Genomic DNA, 20,387 nt, shown 5'->3' with positions numbered 1-20,387 from the left:
TTCAACTCTGCAACCGTCAGGCGAATAAATGGCGGGATAAGAACAAGAACACACGACCCATGCCTTCAGGGTCCGATGCTACACATTAAACCAGGTCACAAACTGAAGCCGGGCAATCCACATGAGTCGAGTCTCAGAGCAAATTTGGGGTTCTGGAAATCCGTTTTCATGTGCACAGATCATGTAAACTGTCATATCTATTTCAGGGGCACAGTCATTGTATTTTTGAAATTTTACGACCTTAAGTATAATGTTTATTGTTGGTTTTGTTAATGTGAGAAATCTGGACTATGTTAGGTTGCTACATAAAGGCACTAGTATCAACAGTCGTGTACACTATTTAAACCCGAAAAGAATTATTTGACCGTTGTGGACATTAGAATTGGCATTAATTATTTCGTTTTTAGGTTGTCCAAACTAAGACCTGTCTTCCTGAAAGTGATTCCTTAAATGTTTTGTCAGGTATGGGAAACATAGAACAAAATAAATAACAAAATGTTAGGGATTGATAATTTGAACGGTTATTTCCACTTCTCTATTGAATAATGATTGACCCACCTGCACATTTTATTAATGACTGAACAGACAATTAATTCCCCAAGAATTGTTTTATTCCGTATTTTTCTGTGAAAATGTCGATGTATGCCAAGTAATAAAACCAACACTTACATGTATTTGCTGGTCGACAACAATATTAGCTTCGGGGTTGATCACACATTCGGCTGTTCAAAGCGGCGATAAAACACAACCTCACTCACTTAAACGGCCGACAGCGCATCTGTTCCCCATTTAAGCCCAGCTGTACAGATACGTTGTTTTGATTGCATGTAAATAATCAAAATCAATAAGGTGAAAATCGTTCCGGGCGTTAGTTCCTATTTCCCTGTCTATATCATGCAATTATCGGAAGTAGCCACGCCAGGTAGTCGGTACCACCCGGAAGTGTGCAAAGCGAAGAGATAACTAATTCATAATTATGAGTTTATGTATCGATATGCACACGTTGTACCTTCAGGCGAGTTAGTTGTAATGATACTTTATCTACCGACCCCGCGACCCCGTCCCTGTATTCAGCGCCCCCGTGGGGAATCTGGAGCAGAATAGGTTGCCAGTAGCCCTGTTTGTAAAGGCCGGCTAATGAGCGTCGGATGGTTACTATGTGGTATTTTAACCAGAGAGAACAATTGTGGACCAAGGAAACCCAATATGAACAATTGTAGACCAAGGAAACCCAATATAGACAATAGTGGACCAAGGAAACCCAATGTAAAAAATAGTGGACCAAGGAAACCCAATATGAACAATAGTGGACCAAGGAAACCCAATATGAACAATAGTGGACCAAGGAAACCCAATGTGAACAATAGTGGACCAAGGAAACCCAATGTAAACAATAGTGGACCAAGGAAACCCAATGTGAACGATAGCGGACTACAAAAAAACAAACAAATTGGAACCACAGAGAACAATAGTGGACCAAGGAAACGCAATGTGAACAATAGTGGACCAAGGACACCGAATTCGAACCAGAGAGAAAAATAGTGGACCACGGAATCCCAGTGTGAACAATGGTGGACCCAAGTAACCAAATTCGAACCAGGGAGAACAATAGTGGACCAAGGAAACCCAATGTGAACAATTGTGAACCAAGGAAACCAAATTTGAACCTGAGAGAACAATAGTGGACCAATAACCAAATGTGAACAATAGTGGCCAAAGGAAAACCAATGTGAACAATAGTGGACCAAGAAAACCAAATTTGAACAATAGTGGACCAAGGAAACCCATTGTGAACCAGTGAGAACAAAAGCGAATAAAGGAAACCCAATGTAAACCAGTGAGAATAACAGTGAACCAAGGAAACCCCGTTGAAACCAGAGAGAACAATAGTGAACCGAAGAATCCCAATGTAAACCAGAAAGAACAAAAGTGGACCAGGGAAACCCAATGTGAACCAGAGACAACAATAGTGAACCAAGGAAACCCAATGTGAACCATGGAGAACAATAGTAAACCAAGGAAACCCAATGTGAACCAAAGAAACCCAATGTGAACCAGAGAGAACAATAGTGGACTAAGGATACCCATTGTGAACCAGAGAGAACAATAGTGAACCAAGGAAACCCAATATGAACCAGAGAGACAATAGTGAACCAAGGAAAGCCTAAATGAACCAGAAAGATATGTATTGAACCAAAGCAACGCATCCCTACATGATGTAGACAATGACAATGACATATAAATGTGTGTCTTTAGAAATATTCAACATGCATGCATTGCGCTGCGTCGACATCTGTTCAGCTACCATGTCAACCATTGTTTATATTGAAAACACGCTCAGTAAACCACTCAACCATTCGTCTGTGATATCATTAGTGCTGGTTAATGCTTTTCAACGCGAGCGAGAGATACAGACAATCACAGACAATTGACCCAGGCGGCATTATCAACCAAGCATGACTTCTCGATGCAGCGGCTGTATGTAGACAAAATGCCCGATATCCAAGAGTTCATAATTTATTAAAATGTTTGAGACAAAAAGTTGATAGCGACTGTCTTGGCAACGTGTCCAATATAATTGATCACCACTGTTGGCAAAGTTTCATCGTCTCGCCAGTCTCCATCGAAAAGGTTCGAGCGAGTTCGTCTTTGGCAGGTCACATTCTGTTCTAAGCACAACATGGTGAGTATGATATTGTAGTTACATCGTTAGCACTGTGTGATGCCAGTGCTGTTGATATGGACGCCTTGGTGTTTTGGGTACATCATTCTGACTAAGGACCAACCAATTGATTTTGAAATGCTTTACGCTTAACTATTTCTGTCTTGAAGAGATATCGATATTTGTTCAGCCTCCTCAATACATCCTTTATTCAATATTAATGTGGAATTTATTCCCGAATCAGATGAATTCGTTTGGAAAGCATTAACGTAGGTCCATAGTTCCGCCGTGTGTCATGGATGCACATTGCGATCTGCAGTCTTCCGCGCAGGTTACCTTGACAACCATTGTTTCCTGTTTACATCGGCATACTAAGTCAACCATTGATGTTTACACGGAATTGATGAGTGTGAAATGATGGAAGCTATCGTCTACTAATAGCGGTGTCAATAATTTTTGTGTACTGATCTGTCAGATCGAACCAGGGAGCACACGAAAGCTTGGATGATAACAGTCTAACTGTAGTGAAATGAATATCGATAATTGTTGTTTGAAATCCCAGATCGATGTCGTAGGGGAGGGGAGGGGAGGGGAGGGGAGGGGAGGGGAAGGGAAGGGAAGGGAATATTAATCGGGGTACATTGAATGCAGCCACACAGTGACATGTCTTTCCAACTGACCATCGAGTCGTTTAAATATTGAAAACAAACACTTCACAATTTACAAGAACATTTACATATTTAGAGACCTAATATTTTAGATGCCTAGGGGATGTCGCTGATAGTAAAGTAAAATATCTGATATATAGTCAGGTGCAATTCACAGAAATGAAAATGTCTCGATACGCATATCAAGTAAATAAAAGAGCCAACACCATTTCCATAACAAGAAATATGGTCCATTGTAAGATTCAGAATATATCATAAGCAAATGTTTATCAATCACTATCAAATAGTGGTGACACCAGGTGTTTGTGAAATAATGCTAATCATAGTTCAACCAAGTTGTGTTCAAGAAAGATAGTGACATGTTCTGATTTGTAATAAGATGCCGACCAGCAGTCAGATTTGTTTTCTGTTCCAGATTACTTGAGTAGATACAGCCATTCACTATCAATATATTGTCTCGCAAATACAATGTCGGCCCATCAGGCATCTTGTTTTAGAGGTATATTTTCAGTTGTGATTAAACGCCTACTCACAATTAATCCCTGTGACTTTCTGTGGTTCAGAAACAAAACAGAATGTGAGAACAGACTCAAGTGAAGATCAGGTGGTTACAATGAGTGACCTGGCGCATTGCTTATAGCATCCTGCGAGGACCATTGCTTATAGCATCCTGCGAGGACCATTGCTCATAGCATCCTGCGAGGACCATTGCTTATAGCATCCTGCGAGGACCATTGCTTATAGCATCCTGCGAGGACCATTGCTTATAGCATCCTATGAGGACCATTGCTTATAGCATCCTGCGAGGACCATTGCTTATAGCATCCTGCGAGGACCATTGCTCATAGCATCTAACGTGGATCATTGCTCATAGAATCCAGCGTAGATCATTGCTCATAGCATCCAACGTGGATCATGGCTCATAGCATCCAACGTGGATCATTGCTGACAACATCCGGCGTGGATCATGGCTCATAGCATCCAACGTGGATCATGGCTCACAGCATCCAACGTGGATCATGGCTCACAGCATCCAACGTGGATCATGGCTCACAGCATCCAACGTGGATCATGGCTCACAGCATCCAACGTGGATCATGGCTCACAGCATCCAATTTTGATCATTGCTCATAGCATCCAACGTGGATCATGGCTCATAGCATCCAACGTGGATCATTGCTGACAACATCCGGCGTGGATCATGGCTCACAGCATCCAACGTGGATCATGGCTCACAGCATCCAATTTTGATCATTGCTCATAGAAGCGAACGTGGATCATTGCTCATAGAATCCAACGTGATCATTGCTCATAGAATCCAACGTGATCATTGCTCGTAGCATCCAACGTGGATCATTGCTCATAGCATCAAGCGTGGATCATTGCTCATGGAATCCAACGTGGATCATTTGCTCACAGAATCCAACGTGGATCATTGCACGTAGCATCCAACGTGGATCATTGCTCATAGCATCTCACTCATAGCATCCAACGTGGATCATTGTTCATAGAATCCAACGTGATCATTGCTCATAGAATCCAACGTTGATCATTGCTCATGGAATCCAACGGGGATCATTGCTCATGGAATCCAGCGTGGATCATTGCTCATAGCATCTCATTCATAGCATCCAACGTGGATCATTGCTCATAGCATCCAACGTGGATGATTGCTCACACAATCCAACGTGGATCATTGCTCATAGCATCTCACTCATAGCATCCAACGTGGATCATTGCTCATAGCATCTCACTCATAGCATCCAACGTGGATCATTGCTCATAGCATCTCACTCATAGCATCCAACGTGGATCATAGCTCATAGCATCTCACTCATAGCATCCAACGTGGATCATTGCTCATAGCATCTCACTCATAGCATCCAACGTGGATCATTGCTCATAGCATCTCACTCATAGCATCCAACGTGGATCATTGCTCATAGCATCCAACGTGGATCATTGTTCTTAGAATCCTACGTGATCATTGCTCATAGCATTCAACATGGATCATTTCTCATAGCATCCAGCGTGGATCATTGCTCACAGTGCCACTTAAAGGAATTTTCTGGCTGCTGAAAATATGAAGAACAAAAGCACTATGACCATGTCGATTTTCCGATTGCCTTGAAAAAACATTTAATAATATAAGACTACGTTAAGTAGCCATTGCAATTATAAGCAGATAAACAAGCATGCATCTTTCCGTCAAATGTTGTACAATGTTGGTCTACAAACCTATTTTTAGCATGCTGTTTTTTTAAACTTCATTCGTTGTTTCCAGAGGTAATAGAAAACTAGAAAACTAATCACACTTATACGAGTGTGTGTGTGTGTGTGTGTGTGCGTGCGTGCGTGCGTGCGTGTGTGTGTGTACAAATTTTCAACTTTCATGTACTGCATTGTGGCGACATCCGTTCAGCTACCATGACAACCATTGTTTATATTGACAACTGCATGCTCAGTCAACCACAGAACCATTTGTCTGTGGTATCATTAGTGCTGGTTAATGCTTATCAGTCCCAAGTCAACCGCCACCTTCCTGGTCCTGAAGAAACTGACTGACCCGTTATCCACCCCAAATTGGCACCAACTGTCAATTTGCACTTCAGGACACCGTAGGGATATGCATCTTTCTGTAACCCGACACACGACGCAACAAGGACAACAGTATATAGAGCAACCAATATATTCCCGACATCGATCCCCACCACTCCACCTGCATTGTCTACACCCATCTTCTCACACTACTTAATTCACCTTAACAAAGAGATACAGGCAAACTGGCCGGCATTATCAACCAAGCGAGACTTCACGGTTCAGGGGATGTATGTAGGCACAATGCCCGACGCACCAATGTTTTTAATAATTATAATGCTGGAGACAAAATGTTGATAGCGACAGCCGTCGCGCGACTGTCTTGGCAACGTGTCCAATATAATTGATCACCACTGTTGGCAAAGTTTCATTCGTCTCGCCAGTCTCCATCGAAAAGGTTCGAGCGAGTTCGTCTTTGGCAGGTCACATTCTGTTCTAAGATCAGCATGGTGAGTATGATATTGTAGTTACATCGTTAGCACTGTGTGATGCCAGATCGAACAAGCCATAACCTTAGATCGGATTATTAATAAGGCAACGGTGACTGAAATGAATATATACTGTCATTCTGCTTTTTGTAACGAGTGTCTGAAGTCTTGTATTTCCCGAGCGAGAGCGAGATTGATACATGAATTCTTACACGAGGTTCGTAAAATCAGAATGATACACGCGTAAGTCTAATAATTTCTTTATTATCCATTATTTCTTATTCCTTCTGAGCTCCCCTTTAGAAAAATGCACTGATCACCACCGCTGTCCTAGAAAACCATAATTGGCCTAATGACGTCTTCAGCTATGACGCCTTTTCTGGAATATTAACAGTAGCGGGTGACCTCGCCAAGATGAACGTCAGTATGTCACGTGATTACGTTGTCAATCGCGCTCACTCTCCTACCCAGAGTTCAATGCGGCCGGCAGCCAGCCAGCATAGTACCTCTGCCACAGGCCAGTGCCATGTGACGAATTTCGTCACATCTTTCACAGTCCATTCAAGATATTGAATATGCTTTTCATCCGTTTCATGTATGACAAGTCAACACATTTTCATAAACAAATGTCAAAGAATGGTTACGGTTCATTATGAAAGTACCCTAATACGTGAAAATCTATTTGTTTTTGCGTAGTTATCCTTTGTTTACATTGGTTGTAAGGCTCCACGTGCTGTCATCGAAGCCCAGCGGAGAGCTGGCGATACGGTCTTTTTGATGCATAAATATATATTGTCATGCAACTCACTGTCACAGTTGTAGTAGCTTATCTATATAATTATGCAAAACAATATGTTAAGCGACCCCAAATACTTGCATTAGTCCGTTCTACATTGATTTCTGAAAAAGCGCGTTTGTTTACAAACAAGAGAAAAGTCCGGTCACGTGATATGCAAATTAGCCTGTGGCAGTGCTGTTATGCCGAGTCACCACTGCGCCGGAGTTCGAATCGCGCGGAGACATACGGAACTACTTTAGGGGAATTCCTCAATGTCTAAAAATAACATTAAAAATAATTAGGGAAAGCTGAGAGCGACCGATTTAGGCTATGAATGATGCAAGCTTTGACGTCAGATCATGTATATATCGGGTCACCGAAATGAACCGTCCATTCGAAGATAGAACAGAGAATGCTCGACTTATCAAAAGAAATCACCGAGCTACACACTATCGTACCTCGGGAAATCCAACCACGCCGCCTCAAGCGGCAATCGGCGGCCGCAGTATGACTAAAACACACACCAAGGTTCACAGAGCGTTAATATGTATCCATTTTCAGCATGTGCCGGGTTTATATATCTTTCCAAAGCTAATTTTACTGGGTGCAACTTGCATTTCAAGCGAATGACAATGCGGTAGCCGCCATTTTCTGCCATTTGTAAAACCAAGGGATGTCACTCCAAATGGAATGTTTAGGACGGATGACGTCGCGACTCTCTGCGTTGATATAGTTTGCTTTCAATAATTAAAGTTTGATGTTTCATGAATTGTTTATGATTTATGAATCTATCAATATAAGGATTGAAGTTGTATTTGTTGACGTTCATCAGCACAGGTGCGGGAGCAGTGATATTTGCACTAGTGCACGTACGAATGTTATGAACTCGGTTATTTCTAACCATACGGATCATAACGATAGTTATTCTTTAAGACACAGAGGGATGCACCAGGGTAAAAGGCCTACTAGACCCGTTTAGAGTCAAGGTTAACACACGACACTCGCAGTTCATACGAAAGTACACATTACGACCTATGGACACAGCAAAAACTGTCTCTACTTTCTGACTATGTGGCTTAGATCGCAAACGTAACCTTTCATGTTTCCATTTCAATAAAAAAATATCCCTTTAAATGCATTCACACACAAGGTTGTCTAAATCTGCGCTAACGAAGCCTATCTTGTCTCCACTGACTGCCGAGATTGAATGGATTGTAACGTGGTGTCGACGGGTCTCTAACGTAACGGTCGTCTGTGTCGTACGTGCTAAACATTAAACGTGGTGTCACATCATATGCGTTGGTGACGTGGACAAACATGTGATCCACAAGTTCGCTGTGGAATAGAATTACTGTACATTCGTTATTTCGTGGGGCGTAACTCGTTCGATTCGCGCACAGCCCCTCTTAATATCTCGTGATACACTCACAATTCAACAACTGACCCATGGTCTACAGTTTGTTTGTTGTTTTACGCCGCGCTCGGCAATATTCCAACTATATGACGGCGGTCTGTATATAATCGAGTCAAGACAAGACAATCCAGTTATTGACATCATGAGCATCGATCTACGTAACTGGGATACTATGACATGCATCAACCAAGTCAGCGAGCCTGACCACCCGATCCCGTTAGTCGCCTCTAACGACATGCATAGTCGCCTTTAACGGCAAGCATGGGTTACTGAAGACCTCTTCTAACCCGGATCTTCATGGGTACTTGATCCATAGAGGTCTTTTCATGCATGGTCTTACTGTCAACCTCATTAATTGTTCCAGAGGGAATGTATCTCTATCCACGTCGGCCAGGCCGGATGTCAGATGGGCAATGCTTGCTGGGAGTTGTATTGTCTGGAGCACGGCATCCAGCCTGATGGTCAGATGCCCTCAGACAAGACCCTCGGGGGTGGGGACGACTCCTTCAACACCTTCTTCAGCGAGACTGGAGCAGGGAAACACGTCCCCAGGGCCGTCTTCGTCGACCTTGAACCTACAGTTGTCGGTAAGTGCCGTGTTTAGTGGATGATGTATAGACTTTGTTGATTGTAAAACGTCATACCTTTACTTCTTTATTACTCTCTGATATGATATCTATAAATTAATACAGAAGTGTAAACGTCATCGTGGCGAATCTAAGGACGCAAACAGTGTGTCACTGACGCTACACGGAATTAATTATTAAATGACTTTTAAACATTCGCTTAAAAAGAATCGTTTCTTTCCTTATAAAAGATGAGGTCCGTACCGGCACCTACCGCCAGCTGTTCCACCCCGAGCAGCTGATCACCGGCAAGGAGGACGCCGCCAACAACTACGCCCGTGGTCACTACACAGTTGGCAAGGAGCTCATTGACCTTGTCCTTGACCGAATCAGGAAACTAGCTGACCAGTGCACTGGACTCCAGGGGTTTCTCATTTTCCACAGCTTCGGTGGTGGCACTGGTTCCGGCTTCACTTCACTGCTTCTTGAGCGCCTCAGCGTTGACTACGGCAAGAAATCCAAGCTAGAGTTTGCTATCTATCCAGCTCCCCAAGTCTCTACTGCCGTCGTGGAGCCCTACAACTCCATCTTGACCACCCACACCACCCTGGAACACTCTGATGTTGCCTTCATGGTCGACAACGAGGCTATCTACGACATCTGCCGTCGCAACCTTGACATTGAGCGTCCAACGTACACCAACCTAAACCGTCTGATTGGTCAAATCGTCAGCTCCATCACTGCCTCACTCCGATTTGACGGTGCCCTGAACGTTGATCTGACCGAGTTTCAGACCAACTTGGTGCCCTACCCTCGTATCCACTTCCCTCTGGCTACCTATGCACCAGTTATCTCCGCCGAGAAAGCCTACCACGAACAACTTACTGTCGCGGAAATTACCAACGCTTGTTTCGAGCCCGCCAACCAGATGGTGAAATGCGACCCCCGTCACGGAAAGTACATGGCCTGTTGTCTTCTCTACCGTGGTGATGTCGTACCAAAAGATATCAATGCTGCCATCGCCACCATCAAGACCAAGAGAACCATCCAGTTCGTCGACTGGTGTCCCACTGGTTTCAAGGTCGGCATCAACTACCAACCACCAACTGTTGTCCCCGGTGGTGACCTGGCCAAGGTCCAGAGAGCCGCCTGCATGTTGGCAAACACAACAGCCATCGCCGAGGCCTGGGCTCGTCTTGACCACAAGTTCGACCTGATGTACGCCAAGCGTGCCTTCGTCCACTGGTACGTGGGTGAGGGTATGGAGGAGGGAGAGTTCTCCGAGGCCCGTGAGGACTTGGCTGCTTTGGAGAAGGACTACGAGGAGGTCGGTATTGATTCCGTTGAGGATGAACAGGAAGAAGGAGAGGAATACTAGACACGGACACCTTGATCATTACAGCCACAGCTGTTTCCTTCCTTATTAACTACATGGATATTCTTTGAAAAAATAACATCCGTCCAGGCATATGTGATCTCTAGCATTACTTATCAACTTCCCTTATATGCAATCCAATCGCGTTCTTTGCTTATCCATCCTCGATGGGTTTTTTTTTTATCAATTAGTGAGTGAGTTAGGCTTAACGCCGTTTTGAGCAGTATTCCAGTTATATCAAGGCGTGTCAGTTTAATGTTTGAGGAAAGCCTTTATCTCATAGATCTATACTCGGTTTTCTATATCTAATCGAATTTTCTCGTTTAAATATGGTCTCTCCTTACCCTTGTTACGTAATGGATACCAGTGTTGATATACTGTCTAGAAATGAATAAAGTTTTGCTACTTCCACCATTTGTGTTGCTTTCCAACAACATTACAGAGGTTGAGATGGTGGTATTTGTCATGTCTTTTCTATTGTCCATCTATTCATGGATGGAGTCGACTAAGTGGAACGAGCTATTCTCAAGCAACAGCCGATTTTCCATTGAGTCTACTGTCGAAGGACAATTAAATATATTACCGACAAAACACGAGGGAACTGATGAAATGGTAGTGAAGGTTCAATGACGATAAATGTCTGTAAAATAAATTTGGGGCGTGTAGATTACTATCAGGTGTGTCCACTATGTTGGGCGATACATATACAACTATGTCACGGCGTCTCAGCTTAACGTGGGAGGAAAGCCCGAAGCGATGCGACTGTAGACATCTATCAGTTTGGTGAAACCCACGAGTATGGTTATCGTGCTGTCAACCAAGAACCATTCTACTTAGAATAACGACTGGTTTGTCTGATCCAAACTCCATTATTCACAGGACGTTGTGATACATTTGTGAAACTCTGGTATCCTAAACCTAATTTTTAATGCTTTGGATCTCTTCCGCAATGTTGGCCGCCGATACATTCAACAAAATATCTGATAATTATTTAGTGTCAGTTATATCACGACGTTTCAGTATGATGTGGAAGGAAAGCCCAAAGTGACGACGGTCCATGAGTGAGTGAGTGAGTGAGTGAGTGAGCATCGATTTGATTTATAGGTGGGGGTGGGGGTGGGGGGGTGGGGTGGGATGTAATGTTATTTAGAACTGTCTATTTTTCCCCAGCTAAATCCAACAAACTATTCATTTACAGAGCACGATCAAACAATCTAGTTATTTTCATCATTAACCCAAACATGTATTGTCCACATAGCAAATTATTAATTTTTTTCACCACTGCTAACTATTCAGTTTAAACATTTTAGTCAGCCTATCTTGAAAGGGATGGGTAAACAGACCTAACTGGTTTATGTAAATAACGCTTCCTGTTACATAATTACATTTATGTTAACATCAAAACAGTAAGGTCAAGTAACAATACATAAGAACAGGCATATACACTTTATATATATTTCTACTCAATGTACAAACCAGCCACTATTTTCTATAAAATGGTCAGGCATTAGTATGTTGTGGTTGACATCTCTTGTTAAATTGTTGTTACCATACAATGCTGTTTTCAGATCAAAACCTTTTATGTAGTAGTACACTGTGCTTCTAATGCTATGATAAGTAGAACAAGTAAAGAGGAAGAGAAGTGGAGACTCCAAATAAACATAAAACACACACTGACAAGCTGCAATAGTTGAAATAGTCTGGTTTTCAAAAGGCATTGGATACTTCTGTTAGTTGGATATACTTTGACTTACGGTACTCGATATAGTTAAATTGTCCATGCTCGTTTACAGTGAAGTGTCATCGGCAAAACAGTCGTACGTTGGATTACATATTATCAACAATGGCACTGATATCATAAGAAAAAGCAAAGGCCCCAATACAGATCCCTGAGGTTCACCGGCTACTCTATGTGATCGATTGGATATTGATCGATTTCAATAAACGAAACTATTCCCCCACCCCCCACCCTCACTAACCCCTATTCCCCTTCACTAACCCCCTTTAGAAATCACATGTATGCTCCCAAAGTTGTTTTTAACGCCGCTTTGAACAGTATTTCAATAACATCATGACGTGTCGGCATACTGCAGATGCCTAGATTTGCTTGGCCTGTTTACCTTCATGTGTTCATGTGTTTTCCTCTGAGTATTCATATATTCATGAATCACGCGTGATATATACGCGTGTGCATGGTTCTTTTGCTATATATAAGTTATAAGTTAAAGAAAAGCCGTTAAAGTGTCCGCTGATCACAACAAAGCGAGTGATTGAGTTGGATTCATCGCCGCTTTGACCAGTGTACCAGTTTTAAGAGGGCGTGTCAGCTTGATGTGGGAGCAAAGCCCAATGCAGGTCATGGGTATGGTGCTGACAAACCTAGAAACATAATCGGGCGTGGGGATTCGAACCTACGATCACAGGTTTCAGGTGTGCCCAAGGGACGCAACTCTTTACAGCAAATTGCGGTGCCTTTATTCCTTTATAAGATAATAATAGTGATCTATTCCTATAATTTTGTTTCTTCTAAATCGCATTTACTACATGTCTGCCAGGCTCTCTGCGAAGATGTAATCCACTTTCGAACAGTTCAGCATCTCTAATCTTTCTAAAAGGAAAACAGCTGGAAAAGAATTTAACAAAAACACACTGAAGGATATCGATATATCACGGACTTAATATAAACGGTTGTCACGCTGGCAGCCTAGGTTTTCAATCAGATGGGAAAATTGACACACGCACGGACATCTCCTGCACGAAAATCGATTATTAAAATTGGACTGACCTGAGTCAGCTCGGTAGGTATAGGCAACTTCGGTCAACCGCTGTCAACTCCATCTTTCTGAACCAATTGCATACACTACAAATAAAAAAAACATCTATAGCCGGACAAATATTATACGGCACCTCCACTTTCTACATATTTTTTTATTCAATAACAGTACTGATACATCGTAGTGAATTTTCTTAATACATAGCACGCATAAGCACTTTCTATCATGATATCTCCCCACATGTATACACGCCGTCAGATATAACAATATTGGACTCCGAATTTGAAGGAATTACATGCTAATAAGGAAGAGAATATATGGATGTCAACTTATCTATTATGTACAGGTAAGGACAACAAAATTAAGGGTGGAAACAAAAGGTGGAAAATAACAAAAGGGTAGAAGCTAACAATGGAAGCCAGCAGATGATTGGCTCTGACAGCTAATTAGCAATAGACAATGGAAGCTTACACTTAAGTCATCATAGATAAGTAATTGGTATTGGACACTGCTACATGCTAATATGTATTAATAATTGACTCAGGAAAGACATAAACTTCAACATATTTTTTAAAGAAGCTTAAACTTTAAACATGTTAGAAAACATGCCGTGAGGCGAGGGGTATAGGGTGTGATGTACTCAGTAACTGAGCCGTCAGGCGAGGGGTATAGGGTGTGATGTACTCAGTAACTGAGCCGTCAGGCGAGGGGTATAGGGTGTGATGTACTCAGTAACTGAGCCGTCAGGCGAGGGGTATAGGGTGTGATGTACTCAGTAACTGAGCCGTCAGGCGAGGGGTATAGGGTGTGATGTACTCAGTAACTGAGCCGTCAGGCGAGGGGTATAGGGTGTGATGTACTCAGTAACTGAGCCGTCAGGCGAGGGGTATAGGGTGTGATGTACTCAGTAACTGAGCCGTCAGGCGAAGGGTATAGGGTGTGATGTACTCAGTAACTGAGTCGTCAGGCAAGGGGTATAGGGTGTGATGTACTCTGTAACTGAGCCGTCAGGCGAGGGGTATAGGGTGTGATGTACTCAGTAACTGAGCCGTCAGGCGAGGAGTATAGGGTGTGATGTACTCAGTAACTGAGCCGTCAGGCGAGGGGTATAGGGTGTGATGTACTCAGTAACTGAGCCGTCAGGCGAGGGGTATAGGGTGTGATGTACTCAGTAACTGAGCCGTCAGGCGAGGGGTATAGGGTGTGATGTACTCAGTAACTGAGCCGTCAGGCGAGGGGTATAGGGTGTGATGTACTCAGTAACTGAGCCGTCAGGCGAGGAGTATAGGGTGTGATATCGATGTACTCAGTAACTGAGCCGTCAGGCGAGGGGTATAGGGTGTGATGTACTCAGTAACTGAGCCGTCAGGCGAGGGGTATAGGGTGTGATGTACTCAGTAACTGAGCCGTCAGGCGAGGAGTATAGGGTGTGATATCGATGTACTCAGTAACTGAGCCGTCAGGCGAGGGGTATAGGGTGTGATGTACTCAGTAACTGAGCCGTCAGGCGAGGGGTATAGGGCGTGATGTAAACAGTAACTGAGCCGTCAGGCGAGGGGTATAGGGTGTGATGTACTCAGTAACTGAGCCGTCAGGCGAGGGGTATAGGGTGTGATGTACTCAGTAACTGAGTCGTCAGGCGAGGGGTATAGGGTGTGATGTAAACAGTAACTGAGCCGTCAAGCGAGGGGTTCACACATGTGGTACATCACACCACATGTCCCGAGGGATCGGATACAACGTTGACAACGAATTTATCGCAGAGACATTCATTCATACAGACCTGGAATATATGCCAGAAGTTGCACTGAGTAAAACGCTTTGAGCCATTTTGACAGCGAGTAGACGACTCAAACGAATCGAGTTACTTCCCTTTACCCAATGCATTCGGATAACCATCGGTTTATTTCCGCTCAACGATACTTATGCGAGATAATCAAGTTACCTTAGGTGTGTTCCGATTGATTTATCAGCAGGGTACATGGACTGTAATTGCCCGCTCCTTAACCAATCAGCTGGTATCTTAATGTTATGTGAGATAAGCTTGTGTAATCCTATGTAGAGAAAGTGGTAACTGTACATATAAACGTATCTAGACTGAGTGCTCTAGACACCATGAGCTTCGATCTACGCAATTGGGATACAAAGTCAGCGATCCCTCAAGTCGCCTCTTTCGACAAGCATGGGTTGCTGAAGACCTATTCTAACCGGGATCTTCACGGGTCGTTAACATTGTAACACAGAACAAGTCAACGACGCATGACACTTAATTCTCCTGTCGCCTCGCGTTCTGATATTGATTTCTGTTATGGTTGAGACATATAATTGAACAGGAAATACATGCATTGTGAATTTGGTTCACCACGAAGTCTATTCGTGATTTTGACGGCGGCCTGGAATTCCAACACTTGCATTAGACATAACACAACAGTAATGAGACAAACCTGTACTGATTTTGCTCCCCCTGGGCAGAAATTCAGACTGAGGTGAAGGCTTACATGTATGTCTTGTGTCTACTTTGTAAGATAAAAGGTAAGATAAAATATTTTATAACTTCACAATGTGAGGTCTTGGCTTTAAGTTTATTTCTTTATCAAGAGCACAGTCCTGCAAGCTTTCTGGTTTACTTTAGGATTGGAACACATATGAAGCATTCTTGTCGTTTCCTCAGGGAAACAAGGAAGGTGTCCATTACTGTTTGGGGGATATTACGCAGGTCACTTCTTCTGTACTGCATTTTACTATAAATGTGTAATATATCCCCAAATATGTATTAAAAAAACCCCTATTTTCTCGCCTTTGTATTTGCTCATGAAAACAGTCAGTTGAATTTTGTATTTACCTTTGACCGAGAGTGGACACAGAGCGCAAATAATTAAATTCTTAAATAATTACCATTCAAACTGTTTAAACGATACAATGTCCAGACATACACACAGATGATGGTGTTGTTTTAACCTTATCAACATCCATACATAAAGTCAACATGATGTGGACAGCTAGAAAACTAATCACACTTATACCTATGTGTGTGTGCGTTCGTGCATGCGTGCGTATGTTTGTGTGTGCGTGTGCAAATTGTCAACTTTGTGAACTGCTTTATGGCGACATCCGTTCTTCTACCATGACAACCATTATTTATATTGACAACGGCATGCTCAGTCAACCACACCCCCATTTGTCCGTGGTATCACCGACAACGACGCAACAAGGACAACAGTATATAGAGCAACCAATATATTCCCGACATCGATCCCCACCACTCCACCTGCATTGTCTACACCCATCTTCTCACACTACTTAATTCACCTTAACAAAGAGATACAGGCAAACTGGCCGGCATTATCAACCAAGTGAGACTTCACGATTCAGGGGATGTATGTAGGCACAATGCCCGACGCACCAATGTTTTTAATAATTAAAATGCTGGAGACAAAATGTTGATAGCGACAGCCGTCGCGCGACTGTCTTGGCAACGTGTCCAATATAATTGATCACCACTGTTGGCAAAGTTTCATTCGTCTCGCCAGTCTCCATCGAAAAGGTTCGAGCGAGTTCGTCTTTGGCAGGTCACATTCTGTTTTAAGCACAACATGGTGAGTATGATATTGTAGTTACATCGTTAGCACTGTGTGATGCCAGTGCTGTTGATATGGACGCCTTGGTGTACATCATTCTGACGCAGTACCAACATTGTATAACTTTAGACGCTCGCTGGCAGGTACTTGTGGCATGGAACTTCAATTGGCATTAAGGTTGATAAACCACTTCTAGAACCTAGTTCTAAATTCAGTCATGTAAATAATTCGACTTACCACGGCAGAGATTTATTGTTATATCCAAAAGTGCCATCAAATAGGTATCCGGGACAACAGAAGAGAAAATGTTCGGAATCACATTCTTGATGACAATTAACAACATGAGTGGTTTGTTTATCAGAGCGTCTCAGTTTTGGTCACGTGATGGGGTGTTGTGGAGAGTGTTTGCAGGCTTATGCAATGACTTATATCATGTCAATTAATATAAATAAAACTACACCGACAAGCAGTGTGACGTCATGGAGCCTATCGTCTACTAATAGCAACATCGATCTATGTTGTTTACTAGTTTGTCAGATCGAACAAGCCATAACCTAAGATCGGATGATTAATAACGCAACAATGACTGAAAGGAATATATACTGTCATTCTGCTTTTTGTAACGAGTGTCAGAGAGCGAGATTAATACATGAATTCTTACACGAGGTTCGTAAAATCCAATGATTTCTTTAATATCCATTATTTCTTAATCCTTCTGAGCTCCCCTTTAGAAAAATACACTGATCACCACCGCTGTCCTTGAAAACCACAATTAGCCTAATGACGTCAACAATCTTCGTCTATGACATCATTTCTGGAGTGACGTTATTTCGACTTTACATCATAATAAGATTCAATAAAGCCATCCGGATGACGGAAATAATACACTGGTGCGCGAGCAGTGATATTTGCACGATTGCACATACGAATGTAATGAACTCGGTTATTTCTAACCCTACGGATAATAACGATACTTATTCTTTAAGACACAGAGCGATGTGCCCGAGTAAAAGGCCTCATAGACCAGTTTAATAGCCAAGGTTAACACACGACACGCGCAGTTCATACGAAAGTAACATATTACGACCTATGGACATAGCAGCGCATCAGGCCAAGAAAAATGTCTCTAATTTCTGGCGATGGATTGAAACACTGAGTCTACGGATCGTCTGTGTTGCACGTGCAAAACATTAAACGGGGCGTCACGTCATATGCGTGGGTGACGTGGACAGACGTGTGAATGGAATGGAATTACTGTACATTCGTTATTTCGTGATACGTTACTCGTTCGATTCTCGCACAGCCCTTCTTAATATCTTGTGATACATTCGCATTTCAACAACTGACACATGGTCAACAGAGGTCTATTCATGCATGGTGTTATTTTCAACCTTATTAATTGTTCCAGAGGGAATGTATCTCTATCCACGTCGGCCAGGCCGGATGTCAGATGGGCAATGCTTGCTGGGAGTTGTATTGTCTGGAGCACGGCATCCAGCCTGATGGTCAGATGCCCTCAGACAAGACCCTCGGGGGTGGGGACGACTCCTTCAACACCTTCTTCAGCGAGACTGGAGCAGGGAAACACGTCCCCAGGGCCGTCTTCGTCGACCTCGAACCCACTGTTGTCGGTAAGTGTCGTGTTTCGTGAAATATGTATGGACTTTGTTGATAGTATGACGTCATACCTTCATCACTTTATTACTCTCTGATATGGTATTAATAAATTAATACAGAAGTGTAAACGTCATCGTGGTCAATCTTATGACGCAAACAGTGTGTCACTGACGCTTGACGAAATTAATTATTAAATGACTTTTAAACATTCGCTTAAAAAAAATCGTTTCTTTCCTTATAAAAGATGAGGTCCGTACCGGCACCTACCGCCAGCTGTTCCACCCCGAGCAGCTGATCACCGGCAAGGAGGACGCCGCCAACAACTACGCCCGTGGTCACTACACAGTTGGCAAGGAGCTCATTGACCTTGTCCTTGACCGAATCAGGAAACTAGCTGACCAGTGCACTGGACTCCAGGGGTTTCTCATTTTCCACAGCTTCGGTGGTGGCACTGGCTCCGGCTTCACTTCACTGCTTCTTGAGCGCCTCAGCGTTGACTACGGCAAGAAATCCAAGCTAGAGTTTGCTATCTATCCAGCTCCCCAAGTCTCTACTGCCGTCGTGGAGCCCTACAACTCCATCTTGACCACCCACACCACCCTGGAACACTCTGATGTCGCCTTCATGGTCGACAACGAGGCTATCTACGACATCTGCCGCCGCAACCTTGACATTGAGCGTCCAACGTACACCAACCTAAACCGTCTGATTGGTCAAATCGTCAGCTCCATCACTGCCTCACTCCGATTTGACGGTGCCCTGAACGTTGATCTGACCGAGTTTCAGACCAACTTGGTGCCCTACCCTCGTATCCACTTCCCTCTGGCTACCTATGCACCAGTTATCTCCGCCGAGAAAGCCTACCACGAACAACTTACTGTCGCGGAAATTACCAACGCTTGTTTCGAGCCCGCCAACCAGATGGTGAAATGCGACCCCAGACACGGCAAATACATGGCCTGTTGTCTTCTCTACCGTGGTGATATTGTACCAAAAGATATCAATGCTGCCATCGCCACCATCAAGACCAAGAGAACCATCCAGTTCGTCGACTGGTGTCCCACTGGTTTCAAGGTCGGCATCAACTACCAACCACCAACTGTTGTCCCCGGTGGTGACCTGGCCAAGGTCCAGAGAGCCGCCTGCATGTTGGCAAACACCACTGCCATCGCCGAGGCCTGGGCTCGTCTTGACCACAAGTTCGACCTGATGTACGCCAAGCGTGCCTTCGTCCACTGGTACGTGGGTGAGGGTATGGAGGAGGGAGAGTTCTCCGAGGCCCGTGAGGACTTGGCAGCCCTGGAGAAGGACTACGAGGAGGTCGGTATTGATTCCGTTGAGGATGAACAGGAAGAAGGAGAGGAATACTAGACGCGGAACCATGGCATCGATGTTTTTAGTTAAATGAATACTCCGGTTACTGTATCTTTTTGGTTTTGCCGTTTGAATATGGTCTCTCCCCACCCTTGTTACTTAATGGATACCAGTGTTGATATACTGTATAGAAATGAATAAAGTATCACTATCATGTACTTCCACCATTTGTGTTGCTTTCTATCAACATTACAGAGGTCGAGATGGTGGTATGGGTCATGGCTTTTCTATTGTTCATCTATTCATGGATGGAGTCGACTCAGTGGAACGTGCTTTTGATTTTCGTTTGAGTCTACCGTCGAAGTACAATTAAATATACTACCGACAAAACACAAGGTAACTGATGAAGTGATAGTGAAGGTGTAATGGCGATAAATGTCTGTAAAATAAATTTTGGGCGTGTAGATCACTATCTGGCGTGTCCACCATGTTGGGCGATACATATTTAATTATATCACGGCGTCTCAACCCGGCGATGAACAGTATTTCAATAACGTGTAACCATAAGTCGAAGAACACCCCGAAGTGTTACGTATATAAAACCTATCGGGTTAG

General features: G+C 43.4%; 2 protein-coding genes across 3 annotated transcripts; both read left to right on the top strand.

Moving 5' to 3' along the window:
• Window positions 1–2,577: 2,577 nt before the first annotated feature.
• LOC139473362 (tubulin alpha-3 chain-like) lies at window positions 2,578–10,903 on the top strand. 2 transcript variants are annotated; one of them, XM_071255905.1, is made up of 3 exons: window positions 2,578–2,683; window positions 8,913–9,135; window positions 9,366–10,903. In XM_071255905.1, the coding sequence occupies exons 1-3, from the start codon at window positions 2,681–2,683 to the stop codon at window positions 10,490–10,492; spliced, it is 1,353 nt and encodes a 450-aa protein (XP_071112006.1). In that variant the 5' UTR covers window positions 2,578–2,680; the 3' UTR covers window positions 10,493–10,903. The 2 variants fall into 2 exon arrangements, with proteins under 2 accessions (XP_071112006.1, XP_071112005.1); XM_071255904.1 differs by lacking the exon at window positions 2,578–2,683 and adding an exon at window positions 6,206–6,377.
• A 5,789-nt stretch (window positions 10,904–16,692) lies between these two features.
• On the top strand, window positions 16,693–19,969 carry LOC139473378 (tubulin alpha-3 chain-like). Its single transcript, XM_071255930.1, has 3 exons — window positions 16,693–16,859; window positions 18,250–18,472; window positions 18,703–19,969. The coding sequence occupies exons 1-3, from the start codon at window positions 16,857–16,859 to the stop codon at window positions 19,827–19,829; spliced, it is 1,353 nt and encodes a 450-aa protein (XP_071112031.1). The 5' UTR covers window positions 16,693–16,856; the 3' UTR covers window positions 19,830–19,969.
• Window positions 19,970–20,387: the final 418 nt, after the last annotated feature.

Source organism: Haliotis cracherodii, unplaced genomic scaffold (genome assembly GCF_022045235.1).
Source record: "Haliotis cracherodii isolate W230 unplaced genomic scaffold, xgHalCrac1.p SCAF_28, whole genome shotgun sequence".
Taxonomy (NCBI): Eukaryota; Metazoa; Mollusca; class Gastropoda; order Lepetellida; family Haliotidae; genus Haliotis; species Haliotis cracherodii.
Note: the sequence above shows the minus strand (reverse complement) of the source record. Positions and strands in the feature narration are given on the sequence as shown.